Source organism: Brachyhypopomus gauderio, chromosome 10 (assembly GCF_052324685.1).
Source record: "Brachyhypopomus gauderio isolate BG-103 chromosome 10, BGAUD_0.2, whole genome shotgun sequence".
NCBI lineage: Eukaryota > Metazoa > Chordata > Actinopteri > Gymnotiformes > Hypopomidae > Brachyhypopomus > Brachyhypopomus gauderio.
This window is the reverse complement of record NC_135220.1, coordinates 12,454,969-12,470,398: the sequence shown is the minus strand read 5'-3', so window position 1 is coordinate 12,470,398 and position 15,430 is coordinate 12,454,969. Positions and strand designations below refer to the sequence as shown.

Here is a 15,430-nt window from a genome sequence, read left to right as displayed (position 1 = left end):
TTAAAACATTGTATAGTGTATTCTCAAAATGCTACATGATCAGCCACTGCTGTTTTAAACACAAAGACTGAGTTGTGGAAAGAGACAAAACCACTACCTGCTGGTAACATCTGTTAAATCTCTGACTACACCTGTCTAAACGTTTATTTTGCACATGGATACTGTACTTTTCCAATAATAGGCCTTTAATTCGGCGTTTTGTACGCAATGTTACGACTGTCATTGTACATAAAAACGAAGCCCGATGTTTAATCTAGTTGTCAAATAAACTGATGAACTATTTCTCAAAAGCTGCGTTGTTTCTGAGCTCCTAGCACAGACTGCACCGCCCTGCGGCTCCACGGCTGCGCCACTGCCGCTCTGCAGCTGGAGGCTCTCCGCGTCCGCACCGCCTCCCTCCTCCGAGCACAACGCTAGCTGAAACCGGATTTCGGATGGAAATAAACTGACTCTTTCTGACGTATTTAATTTTTTGGACACCAGGAGCTACACACATTCACATCAAGAGATGGTTGCTTTTCCGGATAACGAGCGCTGTGATATCGCCGGACGCTACGAGCCAGAAGGGGCCGAGAACCATGAGGAGACCGAAGCGAAGTCCAAAGATGCTACCAAGCCCCCCAGCCGGTGTATCGTTTGGAGAAATGTTATTCTTATGTTTTTGCTTCATACCGGTGCACTTTACGCAATTATCTTGATCCCAAAGGCGCATCCGTTTACCTGGATTTGGTGTAAGTTGGATAATGACACAACTTGTTTTTCGTTTTTGTGTGCAGTATCAATAGCTTGTTACAAATAGCGATGCCAGGCAGGTATACATTTTATATGTTTTTGCGAGGCAATAAGCTGATTATAACAATCGGCTAAACCACAAATAAAGCATACGATCTAATATGCACATGTAAACAATAAGGGGCCTGTTTCTACACCTTAGATAATTTATTTCCGAAACCATGGCTCTGCATATCCTAAATTAAAGATCAATTTGTCTGCGTATTATTCTTAAAAGGTGTAAGGGAATGGATTTAGTTCTTGGTTGTAAATTAAGTAGGCAAATAATCTTAGTCTTCACAGTAGTTCAAATGAAATGATTGCACTATAGAAAATTACATTTATAGACTGCTATTTTCAATTATTAGAAATACAAGTAGCATATAGTCGGTTAAAATGTAGGTTATTAAAAGGCATGTGCAGTTACATCATTCTTCTTTAAATATTGTATTATTTGCATATTTTCCCCATTCTATTGTTTTGGTTGGATTTATGTATTTTGTTAATTAACTATCTTTCATACTGAACAGCACTGCTACTCTGGTAAATAAACTAGATGTATTTGTGATAATTGTATATTTTAGAAGCAAAAATATCTGTGCTTTGGAGCTAAATAAAAAAGTCATGAAGGTGTAAGACTCTAGATTGGAGGTTAACATAGACAGTGTCAGAATCATCAGGTGTGTGCTTGCTTGGATGATATGCATGCGTGTTTGCTATTACTGACATCTATATTAGAGGACTTAAAAAATAGCTAGTTTCTATGGAAACATGGGCCAGAAAGGCATAGCCCCCCTCCCCCTACACACACACACTTTCACCTCATGATATGTTATGTGTACAGACAGACCTGTCTGTGTGTCAGTACCACGCTTGTTATGCCATAGAATCTTCATGCAGTGCTTATGAATACTAGTCAGTTTGGTTATCTGCTTTCTTACCGCCTCTTTATCAAAGCGACAATAATTATTGGATTTGCGTTGTGGTAGCATGAATGGCTGTTGCATTGTGGATCATTTACCTATTCCAGTGTGTTTAGCTGCTTTTATTTATAAATGTTTATTTTATTTGTATTTTTTTGCAGCATACACATGTTTCATTGTCACAGCCCTCGGCATCACAGCTGGAGCCCATCGCTTATGGAGTCACAGGTCCTACAGAGCCAAACTGCCTTTGAGGATTTTCCTGGCTGTTGCCAACTCCATGGCCTTCCAGGTGAGGAGCTGGACTGGCCTGTTTCTGTTCACCATGGCAGCAGCTCTGAGAAATGCCTGTCATATGCACGGTTACATGAGCCAGAAATGAGAAAGCTGTGATGTCGTTAAAAAAGCATGAAGTGATAGTCCTAAACGTTGGAAAATCTGTTGTTATAAACCCCAAAGCTATTTGAAGCAGGTCACCACGATTTTGCGCTTATTCAATCGGCCGTCATATCTATCATTCTGTTTTTATTTGCACCAGCTGTGTTCAAATTAGATGCGTATACAGTATGGTTCTACTAAAGATCATTCCACTGTGCTCAATTTATCTGTTCTACAGAATGATATCTTTGAATGGTCCAGAGATCACAGAGCCCACCACAAGTACTCTGAGACAGATGCTGACCCCCACAATGCAGTGCGAGGATTCTTCTTTGCACACATCGGATGGCTGTTTGTGCGTAAACACAAGGATGTCATTGAGAAGGGCAAACGGCTGGATGTCAGTGACCTGTTGGCTGACCCTGTTGTTGTGTTCCAGAGAAAGTAGGCTTACCACCATAATTACAATTATGCAAGATCCTTTGTTTTGGCATAATTATTGTGGGTTTTTGAACCATAATGTTAATCTGCTAAAACAGTGCAACTTGAATTCCTAATTCATTTTTTCCCCAAGGGTTGGAATTAGTGACAACATACACATGCCACTGCGAAACTAGAAGATTTTCATGCTCTGCTGAATTGCATTTGACCCAGATACTACAGAACCTCAGTGGTGGTGATGTGCTTCCTTCTCCCTACACTGGTGCCATGGTACTTCTGGGGCGAGAGCATATGGATCTCCTACTTCCTGGCATCCATCCTGCGCTACACCATTTCACTCAACGTCACCTGGCTAGTCAACAGCGCAGCCCATATGTATGGAAATCGGCCCTACGACAGGAACATCAACCCACGAGAAAACCGATTTGTTACTTTTGGAGCCATTGGTACATTTTTACATCTAGAAGAACTTATATTTCACAGTTTGCATGCTTTTATTGTGGTAATACAATCAATGTAACACAAATAGTTACCACTTGATCGATAGGTCTATAGTGTGATATTTTAATCCATGTGCCGTACACTATGTCAGTCAATAGTGTATGCTTTATTATGACATTTATAAAATCTCAAATGTCTTCAGTTCCATATAAATTCTTATTTTCACAGGCGAAGGTTTCCACAACTTCCATCACACTTTTCCTTTTGACTACTCAGCGAGTGAGTTTGGGCTCCGTTGGAACCCCACCACCTGCTTCATCGATCTCATGTGCTGGCTCGGCCTGGCCGGCAACCGCAAGAAAGCCACGCCCGAGATGATCAAGGCACGGAAGCTAAGGACAGGAGACGGGAGCGTGTGAGGAAGCAGCCATGGCATTCAGCTCTCAGCTCAAGAAGGCAACATAAAAGAAAGTGGAGAGAGAGTGGCAAGATCTGCCAGGTGTATTTAAACCTTCTTAAAACCTGTTTTGTGCATAATGTATATTAGCACTTTGTTAAACAAGCTAACCAGTATGACAGTTTAGATTTAGACAGATGGACAAGTTTGGCTTTCTGTTTTGCTGCATAGTACAATTTTATTTGCATATTTGCATTGCCTGAAATCAATTATTCAGTGGTGGCCAGTATGTATGTCCTTTGGTTAAGCAATCAATGTAACTTTGGTGTTTTTTTTTATTTTATTTAAACAATCACCATAATTCGTAGCATTGTAGGGCACTTTTACAACTGAATAATCAAACAGAAAACTTTAGTTTGGCCCAATAATTCCCTAAGAAGTGATATATTTCACTACAATCGATCTGCCCTGTGGAGGGCCTGCCTTAAATTTGCTGCTTTTGTAATTTAAAATCTCCCAAACTGAGCACTTTAAAGACTGGCCATGTTACTTGTGCTTTTTGACAGTACTTTGCCAGATTAACCCCAATGATAACTAGTTAGCTTGCACTTTATTAAACGCTCACATTCATGCGGTGGGTTCTTGCGTACCTTGCATTTGTCCTGAAGATACAAGATAAAAGATAAATGGAATTTCACTCTCTACTTTCTTGTTTCTAATATTAGAATGAATAATTAATATTTAATTGGTTAATTCCATGAGGGCAGCTCATATGTCATAGAAGAGCAAGAAAATATGTGTCTGAGTTCACGACAGCCATTTTTATATCTAAATTGTGTTAGATTGGTGTTGGTCATTTTGCAGTTAAGATTTCTAGTAGACAAAAGAATTTGAAAGGCATGTGAATAGAAAAGATTAGCTTGCATTAGCACCAGTTCTTACTCTAACCACATATGAAACTGAGACTTTGAAAAGGAGTATCTTGCTTAAATGAGCAGATCATAGAATATCTCAAAGAGTAATGGTGTTTATCGTGTAGATGGTCATGAATGCATTCATGTATAGTAAAATGTATGGTAATGTATCCTTGTTGCTCTATGTATGTAAGTGTATGTAAATATTTCTGTCTGTAACTGATGATACATGAATTATGTTACCTGTAGATTGCCAGGAAGCTTTTTTCTGCACATGTTAAATACTTGCATTTTTGCATAGGTGTAGTGACTAGACTTAAGGTGGTCATCCACCACAGGTCCTAGTATATTAAAATATTCAGCCAAATCTCCATTACAATGTACCTGAGACTATATATGGCCTATAGTTGATCATGATTCGGAAAGGCCACTGCATACTCAGGCCCAGCCCTGGATGGATATGATTCGTACAAACACACACACACACACACACACACACACACACACACATATACATTGACTACAGAATGCTCAACTCATAAAAGCATAGTAGTTATAGAGCTCAAGAGAAATCTCCTATAGATAACCTATCTAACTGAAATGGGTGTATCTGTATTTTACATGCACAATAGATTGTCCAGCTATTGGTTCCCGAAGAGTTCCAAGACTACAGGCAGCCTGAGGTTGCTTGGAAGGGCGTCCATTGGCCTGGTGTACATAGAGGATGGATCAGGGAAACCAGGCTATTGTATGCCATTTGCCTTGCTGTGTCTCTATATATACCAGCAAGGCTCCTGACTTTAAAACTCTTTAAAAACTTTATTGATTTATTCTGGAACATTTGGAACATGTTGATTGTGACACTGTAATTTTCCATGTGACCGTGCAAACAATGACTCCCATTGGTCAAATACATTGCTAAAAGTGGCCACTAATCAGCAGTTGAATCAGTGAATCAGTGTGCTTTTGATCACACGCACTGCAAGCTCTGAGATGAGGAGCTGGAAGCACAGGGTTTGTTCATTAGAGCCCAGCATGCTACAGGTGTTCAGTTGGAGTGGAGCTTGATCACAGACCCAGGTAGTGAACTGCTTTGCTGAATGCAATAATGCATTATTGTGTACCAGGATACCGAGGCAGATGTCACTCGGAAAGAGAATATTTAAAGGCAGTGGCTTATTTCTTTGTGGGGAGGAATAGTGGAAAAGATAGTTTGGTCTCAGTTAAAAGTCAGAAGACAAAGTCATTGTTAAAAAAAAAAGCTGAGAATTATTCTACTTTGAAATATTAAGACCTTCCAGGTGCCTGCTGTAGGCTATGCTAGAAGAACACCTTGAAAACAGGGTTTATATGATTCACTGTTTTTTTATTAAAAGGTAAACAAATTAACTGTATTTTCTTTGACTAAATTCTTCACTAATCTCGTTTATTAAAATGCTATCAAAATAATTTCAATTTTCTCCAAAAATTATTATTTGGAATATATAATAGTCTATTGTGATTATAAAACATAAAATGAAAGATAATAAAAAGTAATTATCTGTATCTTACTAAAGCAAAGTCTTTGAAAGCTGGCTTATCATTTTTTTATTATTATTACATACTTTACTATTTTTCTTAGATGAATATTTTACTTAGATGCTCTGCTATGTGATTCTTAGCTATTGTGATTGCTTAAGCTTGATCTTAATTGGAGTTGTACTCAATGTGTAAATCTGTCACGTTCAGCTCCGCTCTCCTTCCTTGTCCCGCCTACCTCTCCCTCCTGTGCCACGCCCCTATCCTCAGTGTTTCCACCTGTGTCTCGTTTGTAGTTCTCTTGTAGTTCTCTCTTCCGCTCTCTTTTAGCTCCGTAGTTCTCGTCTGTCTTAGTTTCGTCTGCTTTTTGATGCGTTATTGCTCAGTTATAAGCACTTTCGGTATTGTCGTTCATGTCATGTTCGCTGTCTGCTGCTCGATGTGTTCTGTTTCGTTTATGTAGTAGTCTCCGCATTGATATCCCCGAGCGTTTGTATTCCTTATGTTCGTTTAGTCCCCTGTGAGTTCTAAGTTCTGTCGTATTAATGCTGTTCAGATTAAGTAGTGTGTGTAGTCTTAGTTAGTTAATGATTAGTTCTGTCCCTTAATGGTTCTGTTTGCTGTCTTGTCGTTTGTATGTTTTCCTTTATGTGTATTCTCGTGTGCTTTGTTTTCGTTAGTTTAGTCCGCTTCTTGCTTCCTTTAATAAATAACTTAAACCTGCATTTGCGTCACACCCGTCCCCTTAAAACGTAAGTCTTCACAAAGTGAGTTGTACAGTACTTATTCTTTAGCATATCTAATACAGAACACGGTCAATGAGATCAATGATGAGCAACAAGTAAACAAACAAATGAATACTACTCATTTGCTACAGACAGATGGGATATTTACCTGCTGTGTGGGAGCAGCAGGTGTAAGCTGAGGGGATGTCGATGGTTGACCGTTTTTATTGATGCTGTAATATCTTACATCAATTCATATAGGCCTACAGTGTTTACTGCCATTATACAAAGCGATATAAAGCTCACGTTGCTTTGTATAGTGGGGTGGCCTAACCCCAATACCCAAGATGAGGAAATCCGCCAGAGTTGTTTGGGATACACTGATACAGGAAACAACATATGGTGCTCAATAAAACAATAAAGATTGTTGGGAATGGAAATGTATTTCTCGATCACTTTTCTTGGACTTTCTCACACCTTTTTTGGATTAGAGACCGTTCAGGGTTAAAACGTAGGCCTACCTGTAGCGCCCCTCCACAGTCATTCAGCACACGTAAGCGCTACAACCAACACGGGCAAAAGCAAGACGGTAGCTTGAATCACGCAGTTGTCCCAAGTCCGGTCACATCTCATGAAGTCCTTTTATGCATCTTTAAACAAAGACTATCCTAATAATTTTCCATTCTTATAAATTTTAACAATCCACGCCTATTATAACTGTATTATAACCTGAATAAAGTTCACTTTTAGGACACTTTCCGTGTCCCTATATCCTCACAGCAACATTCTCCTCCCCGTGGCCTCGGAAAGTGCGGTTCTCTACTTTAATCCCCACTGCTCCCCGCAGAGAACTAAATGGGCCCAATCATGTAGGATATGTGCTAATCCCAATACCACGGACGCTGTAACATGTCGGGATTGTCCCCCGTGGTCCGTTCACTCGGGAACCTCCGTCTAGCCGTAGCCAAAAATCTCACACGGGTTGTTTTTTCAACAGGCTGTAGCTGGCGTATGATAGCACAAGGAGAAAACGTCTTCATGAGGAGAATACGAGAGAGGAGCGGACTGCTTGTGAGGTACAGTTTCTAAGATAACTGTTCAGTAAGTAACCTTTCTAGATAGAAAATGGATTAACATATGACAGACACGTAGGCTAGCCTCCATTTTATGAGCTATAGCAAACAATGAAACAACACCCCGGAGAAACCTACCCAAGAACTCCTTTATGTTTGGTCATTCACTCAAAAATTAATGATTTTTATAGTGGGCTAAATGTTGCCGTTGCATTAATGTCTTTGTAAGTTATTATAAAGGGAATGGTATCTAAATATCTATTTAGCACTATACATTGTAATGAACATTGTTGTGTCGGAATGTAAGTCTCCCAAACAAGGCTTTAGCCTTATCGTGTGTAATTTTAGGAGTTGTGGCAAGGAAGCTGTCGCGAATAAGGTTCCGGTGCATGGATGGTTATATAGATTAAACATCTAAATAGGGGATGCTTACATAAGCGTACTAACACACATATATATATAATGATTATAATGGAACCTCCTCTCTCTTACGCTGTGTTATTTACGGTGACTATAGGTATATAAGTAGTAAGACGTAGTGCTAAAGGAGTTTCAGCACTATCGGCACAGTCCAGCCCCTAGCCAAGCCGCTGTTTGTGGTCCGTTCATTTTAGTATTGGGAGCTGTCCTGTACGTAAGTGCTGGATTTACCCACATGTTTTGCAAGCAGCTGTGGGCTTGTATTCACGGTCTGATCGTGACAGTATCAAACGTTTATTGAATCTAGATTGTTTTACCCATAGGAAATTACTATACTATGACACGTAATAATGCAAAAAGACTCTTTCAGACACCCAGTTGCTTTGTCCTTTCTAGACTGAGCCCACCCTAAGCACAGGAGACCCTCTAGAATCGTGAGGCTGGTCAGGTATTTTCTTCATTTGTTTCTCATCTTTTTGGACGTGTGTACTAATTTATTTTCGGTTTATATTTAAATAAAACGTGCGTTAGACTATATGAATTGTACGAATGTTCGTCACCCATAAAAAAAGAAGAAAGCAAAAATCAATAGGTGTTGTGTTTCAGGGGGAAAGTTCATTAGGCGGCATGAGGAAGTGTAGTCCGTGGACATTACTGCCGCTTATGTTTTCATCCTTTACAGCAGCTGGGTTGTGGGTTGTGTGAGTAACTAATCCTATTGTTCAATCGAGCTTGGTCTACCATTCATTCATTCATTACTTGGTCTACCATTCATTCATTATAATCACAATTTTTTATGTTTAAAACAGGTATTTCATAGCAGTGGAGGATGAAAAAATCACTCCCCTCAGCTCTGAATATAAGTAAACCAGACGCTCTCGTTTTATATAGCAATTTTTCTATGTCACTTTGTTAAATTATCCATTTGTTTCAAATCGATTTTTCCCCCCACAGAAGATCAGTATCAAAGTCCCCTCCATACATCAGGTAGCTGAATGATTATACTTGAATGACTGTCAATTTGTATTTCAGTGTCCTTCAAAGCCCAATAACTGTGTTTTATATTTTATGCCTTTTAGCATTGCAGGAGATGCTCCACCTGCCAGCTGTGTTTTTAGCCAAGTCATGAATATGGCAGCTTTTGTGGGTAGGATTAATGAATCGTTGTTTTGTTCCTTATGTTTCTCTTTCTATTTTTTGGTTTTGTTTCTATTTCTGTGTTTCTATGGTATATTTGATCTACAAAGGCATGTGAAAAGTCATAGTTAAAACAAAACTGAATCACATTAAGCATTAAGGTGTGTGTGTTAAAGGGTGATGAATGTGTACAGTAAATAAGGTTTAACATTATGTTTAATGTTATATCCTGCGATATGTCAATTCACATTACAGTATAGCATATACAGTAGTAAAGCAGCTACAGTAATACAGTAATTACAGTAATACAGTAATAAAGTTTTAAATACAATAATAAAAAGTTTCACATTTCACATGGTGTTGATACGGTGCATAAAGAACACAAGGCTTTGACAAGAAGATTTCGCTTTCAGATGTACTTTTTCATTCTATACCCCTTCATTACTTTTCCAGGTTTTATCCTTGGTGTCCTCAGATATTTGCAGTTGAAGCCAAGAGTGCAGAAGCCCTGGCTCAACATCGGGAGTCTAGTAGCTCTATCCCTGGCCTGCTTTGGCATGACTTTGGTTGGAAACTTCCAGGTATGGACCGTCTTTCCAAACACATTTGTTGCCTGTGTTTATATTTTTCAGTGAAAATGCTTTTTGTTTGTGTGTAGCCTTTAGATGCTTTGATGCAAATTCTTCTGTTTCTTCTAGCTCTCCAATGACGAGGAGCTCCACAATATTGGAACCTCCATGACCTTTGGCCTAGGCACACTGTTTTGTTGGGTCCAGTCATTCATGACCCTAAAGGTCAACTTGCGGAATGAAGGCAGGCGAGCAGGCATCCCTCGCTTCCTGTTATCTGGTGCTGTCACATCCTGTATGCTACTTTGTATCCTTGGCATGGCTAGAATATTCACACAGACCTATTGTGTGTTTGTTCTAATGAAAGCATAGTTTCTTACCTTCATATCACCCCTATTTGAATAGGTTGAAAGTAATTCATCCGAGGAAATCATGATCAAACTTTATAGGATCAGAAAGGCAATGTGTTTACATGCTTTACATGACAGCCTTCTCATGAAAGGCTTTTCAGTATATACGGCTAGTATCACATACAGGTATATACAATTACTAGTGAATTCTACATGAATTCTGTCCACTGTAAATTTGCTTTGTATTGTGCAACATTTTCATTTATATCCCATATAAATGATCGTTCATGTATCTAGCTAATGACAGAGGATACCAAAATACAAAGCACTCAGTAGGACAAATATTACTTCCTCCCAGCTGTGTGCCATACATCTGCGTTCTGACCACAAGCTTCTGACCTTGACACGGTTCCACAGACTTTGCCCTAATGGCTCAGCGTATGCACATGCATGCCGCCCGGGCCCAGTGGGCACTGGTCATGTTCTTCCTGGCCTTCCTGGGTACCTTCGGCATTGAGTTCCGCCACTACCACTTTGAGATTCTGTGCAGTGATGAGCAGGAGCCTCCACTCAGCCTGTCCGAGAGCTTCTCAGAGGTTTCAGAGTACCAGTCAGATCAGCTTTAGGACTTTTCCAGGCCAGTTTTTAGCACAGGGTTGAAGTCATCTTCATCCATTTCCTGTAATGCATGTTTGTAGTATGCAATCTGTCCAGATCTGCGGAAGTGTTTTTAATCTCAAAGATGTGTAGACTTTGTAATAAAAAAGAAAGTGAAATACAAGCACAAAGCTCAGTGTAAGCCCTATCTGAGCAGTGGGTAATGTTGAGTCTTCTCCAGGTAGTACGAAAACATGATAATGAATGAGCCTGCTATTACCTGATGGGTATAGTTTACATCATTTGTCAAATCCATATTTAAGTAAACGCATCGAGACTGCACACTGGGTTTAGGTTGCAAAGTGGACTATAATCTGTACTGCATTGTGTATGCCTGAAACTCCATCTGACTTTTAAAACTACAATGTTAACCAGATCTTTCTACAAATGACACATTTTATATCTAGATTAAACAGAATGTGGCATATCTCTGACATTATCATTAACCGTGTGATTTTTGCCAAAACACAATGAACTGTGTCATTAAAGCTGCTCTCTGTATGACACAACTAGTGTCTTTTTTTAAACAGAAGACTAACTTTCCTCATTTAGGTGCTGCAAAATTTCACTACAACTACTGCATAAATCTGTTAAAATAAAAACTCAAGGTGTCACTCCATAGTGCATTTGTAATGACACCCAACACATTATTATTATTGTTACAATACAGAGACTTTATGACAGCTTTGCTGGTGGTCGCATGCGTTCACAAGACTATTTCCTTCAGATTCAATCTGTGTGAGAGCTGGTAAAGGTCATGTTTTTGAGCAAGGGTACTAAAAACCTTGTGTTGAATGCTTGTTATCTAGTCTGAGTATTTAACTACATTATATGTGCAATTTTGTGCAAACAATAACTCTGAAATCCTATAGCAGCATTTGTTTTTGTACATGTATTGTCTAGCATTGTTGTACTATTAGAGTAAATTAGAAAGTCCCAGTTTAAAGATGCAATGTGTGATTACAAAGTTTTAGTGTGATCAAGAAGTAACAATATAGTAGAACAGGTAGTTCTAAATGTTACAAATGTGATGTCACATGTTGCACATGTTCCTATCTGTCATTAAACATTTGCACAACAGTACACAAGATTAACACTTGTGAGCATATACACTAAGATTTTGATACAATTACTATCATTTAAAAGGACAATGACCAGAACCATTTTGAAAACAAGACTCATTTGCCCCTTCAACATTATCAACATAAATTACACTTAAACATCAACACTTACTACATAAGAAAAAAGAAATCAAAGACAACAATGAAATACTACACATCAACTTCAACATGTTTTCGGATAAAATAAAATAAAAACGTGCATCTTCAGTCTGTACAATAGTGATGCACCTGGTACTTGTTGCACAAGATCTTGAATTTGCACAAGCAACGAGCCACAGCTTTGGGATCCGGTGTCACCTCACACCTCCTGACACTAAAGTCCACCGGAGGAGTGCTGGCAAACCCTGGAGTCTCGTCCATCAAGGCCTTCCACAGAGTTCCAGCTGGCTAAAGGTCATGACGATGCTGTAATGGCTCCTCTCTTCCTCCGTCAGCTCCATGTTTCCCGGTCGCACAACCACACCTACGTTCAGGCCAGCGTCCTCTGCCGCCTTGGCCTCTGTGGGGGGAAAGTGACGTTCAGCCATGTGCTTACGCAGGTCCTCCACTCAGGCACTCATAACACTGCACAGCAGGTAATGACAATGCAGCCATTTTGTAGTGGAATAGTGTCCTATGATCATATAATGGGCAAAATAGTGGTGGTTGATAGAAGAATTAGATTATAAAGGAGTGCGAGCTGTTCTATGAATGCTCTGTGTATATGTTTATACATCTGTCTCTTAAAGGGGGAGTTCACCCTACTCCATATTACACCACTACCAAGTATTCATTGGATTAATTCTAGGCAACAAAGTTTTACAACTATTACTGAAATAATTTCTTAAAATGAATTAAAATAAAACTACCACACAGGAGATTCTATTAAATGGTAAAATGCATATTACACAAATTACATGCACACCTTTGCAGACAGAGACAGAATGCTCTACACGTCTGGGACTACACATCCCAGACGTGTGGGACTACACATCCCAGACATGTTCACACCCACCATGTAGTATTTGCTAAATAAACAACATTCAGAGGAATGACCGAGATTGTGAGTGAGAGTGGAATCATATTACATTGGTGTAGTTCACTGTAAGCATGGTGTGATCAGTATAATCCATATTATGGATGTTATATTGCGTGTAGTTGTAACTGGCACAACACTTTGACTCTTAATGGAAACTATAAATAGTTTTTACTTTCAAGCTTCCTGGAAACTAAATTATGAAGCAAAAAGATCATACGCAGAAATACATTGTCTATTGTGACAAAAACTAAATTATCATACATATAGGGGCGATTATTCTGATAAAAAATTAGTTTGCCAAACTGCCTACTGCATGAGTGGAGGACAAAATCTTGAAAGTGTTTATATTGATAAAACAAAAGTCTTAATCATATCTAACTAGTATCAAGTTTGAGTTTAACTTCTTTAGGTCTTTAACTATTAGTATAAAACACTCAAGTGGCATCACAAACTAAATACGCAGCCAGGCGAAAACAGGCAAAAAACCGACCAAAGTGGTAGTAAGTTAAAGTTAGTGTACACCCACCTCGTGTGACATCTGTTAAGAACATAATTTCTTGTGGTGAGCAGCCAATCCTCTCTGCAATCTTTTCATAGCTTTTACTCTCCACTTTTGCACCAATGGTGGTATCAAAGTGACCATCAAATAGCTGAAACAGGTATTGGACAGAACTTGTTTGGGCATAAACTGTTAAGCAACACACAAGACCCTTATTCAACACATTACATGTCATAGAAAAAACAAGCAATATTAACTTACATCTAACAGATCTCCCTCAACTGAATAACCAAACAGCAGCTTCTGAGCCTCTATGCTTCCTGAGGAGTAGATGTAGACTTTGAGACCCTGTTGCCTCCATCTTCTAATAGCAGGAACCACGTCTTGGTACACCCTGTGTCACAACACACCAACACACAGGAGCAAGAATGACCATTTGACTCGTACAAGTCAAAAGACTTTTAGAGGAGGTAATGTATACGGAAAATATGAACCCCAGACTACATACAAATTCACTTCCTTTTAATTATTTGTGTTAAAAGGTCTAGAATCGCTGTACTTACTCGCCTTTGATCCTCCCTGTTGTGTAGGCCGCCCTCCACATGTGACCCTGCAGCCGTTTGAGAGCAGTGGTCTTCCTGTCTGCAGCCATCTGCCAGAGGACGTTATCCACTACCTCACGAATAGCCTTCTCCTCATCCGTGTGCACGGTCTGGTCCACAGCATGAACTGGGCATGCTCTGTTCTCCTTTAAGTCTTCTTCAGCCTGCAAGGAAACACACCCTAATGACCTATAACTCATTTACATAACATTAGAAGCAAGACATCTGAACATTAATGTGTCATCTTAATGACTGTAAAACCCCTCATGGTGGTTTTGTTGGTTTGAAGCAAGATATCTTACTGTGGGTGAGCAGGTTGTATGCACAGGTTGTACGTTTTTATTTTAATTTTTTTATTCAAGAGTATCTGAAAATGTGTTTATGTGTGTCTTGCTATATCCACATTTCTTATGTCAAAAGCTTACAATCAGGGTAACCTTACTACTTTGTAAACACCTGCAATAAACATTAATGCCCCAAAGGGTTTGACAAAGGGTTATTTTGGATTATCTAACAACGTGTTGTTTGTGTTATGTTGGCAAAAATAAAAAAAAGCAATAAACCAACCACAAGGAATAGCAGGTCTGCCCCTGTATATCACTCAAGCTTACATATTGTATACAAGCTTAATTAAATAAATCAGGGTACCTGTTTCTTTAGGAGATGTACGTCTTGCTTGCACTCATCCTCTTCCCAGTGTGCAGATAGATAGTCTTCTAGATGTTCTTTAATGTATGGAAATAAAATATCCTGTGTGCAAACAACAGTGTTCATCGTTAGTTAAACCTAGTGGTTTTTCTTAGTTAAGCAATAAGCAGTTTGAGATCTAGCAGTAGTTTGACCAAATCAACTCGCACCTTTACGAAAGTGATAGGGGTTGTGGTTCCTTCAATATCCAACAGAAACACGCCAACATTTTCGGGAATTGTAATCGTTACCATTTTTCCATATGGAAAGCGACAGATTCGACACAACAGTTTCCAGTTGAAAATTGTTCACGACAAAATGTTTATTACTAGCGGTTCGAGAAGGAGAAACAGTAGAAAAAAAACGTCCCGGCAGTATTTTCACGGTAGCCAGCTAGCAATGTGCTAACACATGGTTCAGTCAACGGGTTGCCAGATAATCGCAAGAACAACCTATCGTGAGATATTACTTATTCACTGGGTTGAGGTGCCTTTCCATGCGAGACTCTGTAGTTTGGAACTCTGAAATTACCTCAAAATTTTAATTTGGAACACAAAATAAGAAGAAAAAAATCCTATTTATTATAATATATATATATTCTTTTTTATTCTTGTAATATATTACTGTCCTATAAATACAAAAGTACATTTCCTGGATACACTGTAGAAACTGGCAACACTGAACAATGCTTGTGCGCTTCAAAGGTGCAACTACGTTACGCAGACTTTATGTGGCGCCTTTTTATCAATATACCATGTACGCATATTCAATCCGTGTAATATATATTAT

The 15,430-nt window shown here is 39.1% G+C and overlaps 3 protein-coding genes across 5 annotated transcripts; 2 read left to right on the top strand and 1 right to left on the bottom strand.

Annotated features, from left to right (window-relative positions):
• The first annotated feature begins 354 nt into the window (after positions 1-354).
• On the top strand, positions 355-4,638 carry LOC143525513 (stearoyl-CoA desaturase 5-like). The gene is made up of 5 exons (XM_077019559.1): positions 355-731; positions 1,856-1,986; positions 2,311-2,516; positions 2,727-2,959; positions 3,183-4,638. Exons 1-5 carry the CDS (start codon positions 509-511, stop codon positions 3,371-3,373), a joined length of 984 nt encoding a protein of 327 aa, XP_076875674.1. The 5' UTR covers positions 355-508; the 3' UTR covers positions 3,374-4,638.
• Positions 4,639-7,273: 2,635 nt separating this feature from the next.
• On the top strand, positions 7,274-11,148 carry tmem150c (transmembrane protein 150C). 3 transcript variants are annotated; one of them, XM_077019573.1, is made up of 10 exons: positions 7,333-7,377; positions 7,506-7,584; positions 8,398-8,449; positions 8,608-8,702; positions 8,811-8,864; positions 8,956-8,988; positions 9,081-9,148; positions 9,592-9,719; positions 9,837-10,014; positions 10,475-11,148. In XM_077019573.1, the coding sequence occupies exons 4-10, from the start codon at positions 8,629-8,631 to the stop codon at positions 10,681-10,683; spliced, it is 744 nt and encodes a 247-aa protein (XP_076875688.1). In that variant the 5' UTR covers positions 7,333-7,377; positions 7,506-7,584; positions 8,398-8,449; positions 8,608-8,628; the 3' UTR covers positions 10,684-11,148. The 3 variants fall into 3 exon arrangements, with proteins under 3 accessions (XP_076875687.1, XP_076875689.1, XP_076875688.1); XM_077019572.1 differs by having other exon boundaries at positions 7,274-7,584; XM_077019574.1 differs by having other exon boundaries at positions 7,274-7,609.
• A 430-nt stretch (positions 11,149-11,578) lies between these two features.
• Positions 11,579-15,195, bottom strand: enoph1 (enolase-phosphatase 1). Its single transcript, XM_077019571.1, has 6 exons — positions 14,812-15,195; positions 14,603-14,704; positions 13,916-14,118; positions 13,614-13,746; positions 13,380-13,503; positions 11,579-12,334 (listed from the first exon to the last, which is right to left on the bottom strand). The coding sequence occupies exons 1-6, from the start codon at positions 14,893-14,895 to the stop codon at positions 12,195-12,197; spliced, it is 786 nt and encodes a 261-aa protein (XP_076875686.1). The 5' UTR covers positions 14,896-15,195; the 3' UTR covers positions 11,579-12,194.
• Positions 15,196-15,430: the final 235 nt, after the last annotated feature.

Excerpts from the sequence above, each read along its gene's own strand:
- LOC143525513 (XM_077019559.1), top strand. The coding sequence starts at position 509 with ATGGTTGCTTTTCCGGATAACGAGCGCTGTGATATCGCCGGACGCTAC. Across the intron at positions 1,987-2,310 it reads CCAACTCCATGGCCTTCCAG|AATGATATCTTTGAATGGTC; the intron begins GTGAGGAGCTGG and ends TCTGTTCTACAG. Across the intron at positions 2,960-3,182 it reads TGTTACTTTTGGAGCCATTG|GCGAAGGTTTCCACAACTTC; the intron begins GTACATTTTTAC and ends TTATTTTCACAG.
- tmem150c (XM_077019572.1), top strand. The coding sequence starts at position 8,629 with ATGAGGAAGTGTAGTCCGTGGACATTACTGCCGCTTATGTTTTCATCC. Across the intron at positions 9,720-9,836 it reads CTTTGGTTGGAAACTTCCAG|CTCTCCAATGACGAGGAGCT; the intron begins GTATGGACCGTC and ends TGTTTCTTCTAG. Across the intron at positions 10,015-10,474 it reads CACATCCTGTATGCTACTTT|ACTTTGCCCTAATGGCTCAG; the intron begins GTATCCTTGGCA and ends ACGGTTCCACAG.
- enoph1 (XM_077019571.1), bottom strand. The coding sequence starts at position 14,895 with ATGGTAACGATTACAATTCCCGAAAATGTTGGCGTGTTTCTGTTGGAT. Across the intron at positions 14,705-14,811 it reads CCCCTATCACTTTCGTAAAG|GATATTTTATTTCCATACAT; the intron begins GTGCGAGTTGAT and ends GTTTGCACACAG. Across the intron at positions 13,504-13,613 it reads TTGAGGGAGATCTGTTAGAT|CTATTTGATGGTCACTTTGA; the intron begins GTAAGTTAATAT and ends TACCTGTTTCAG.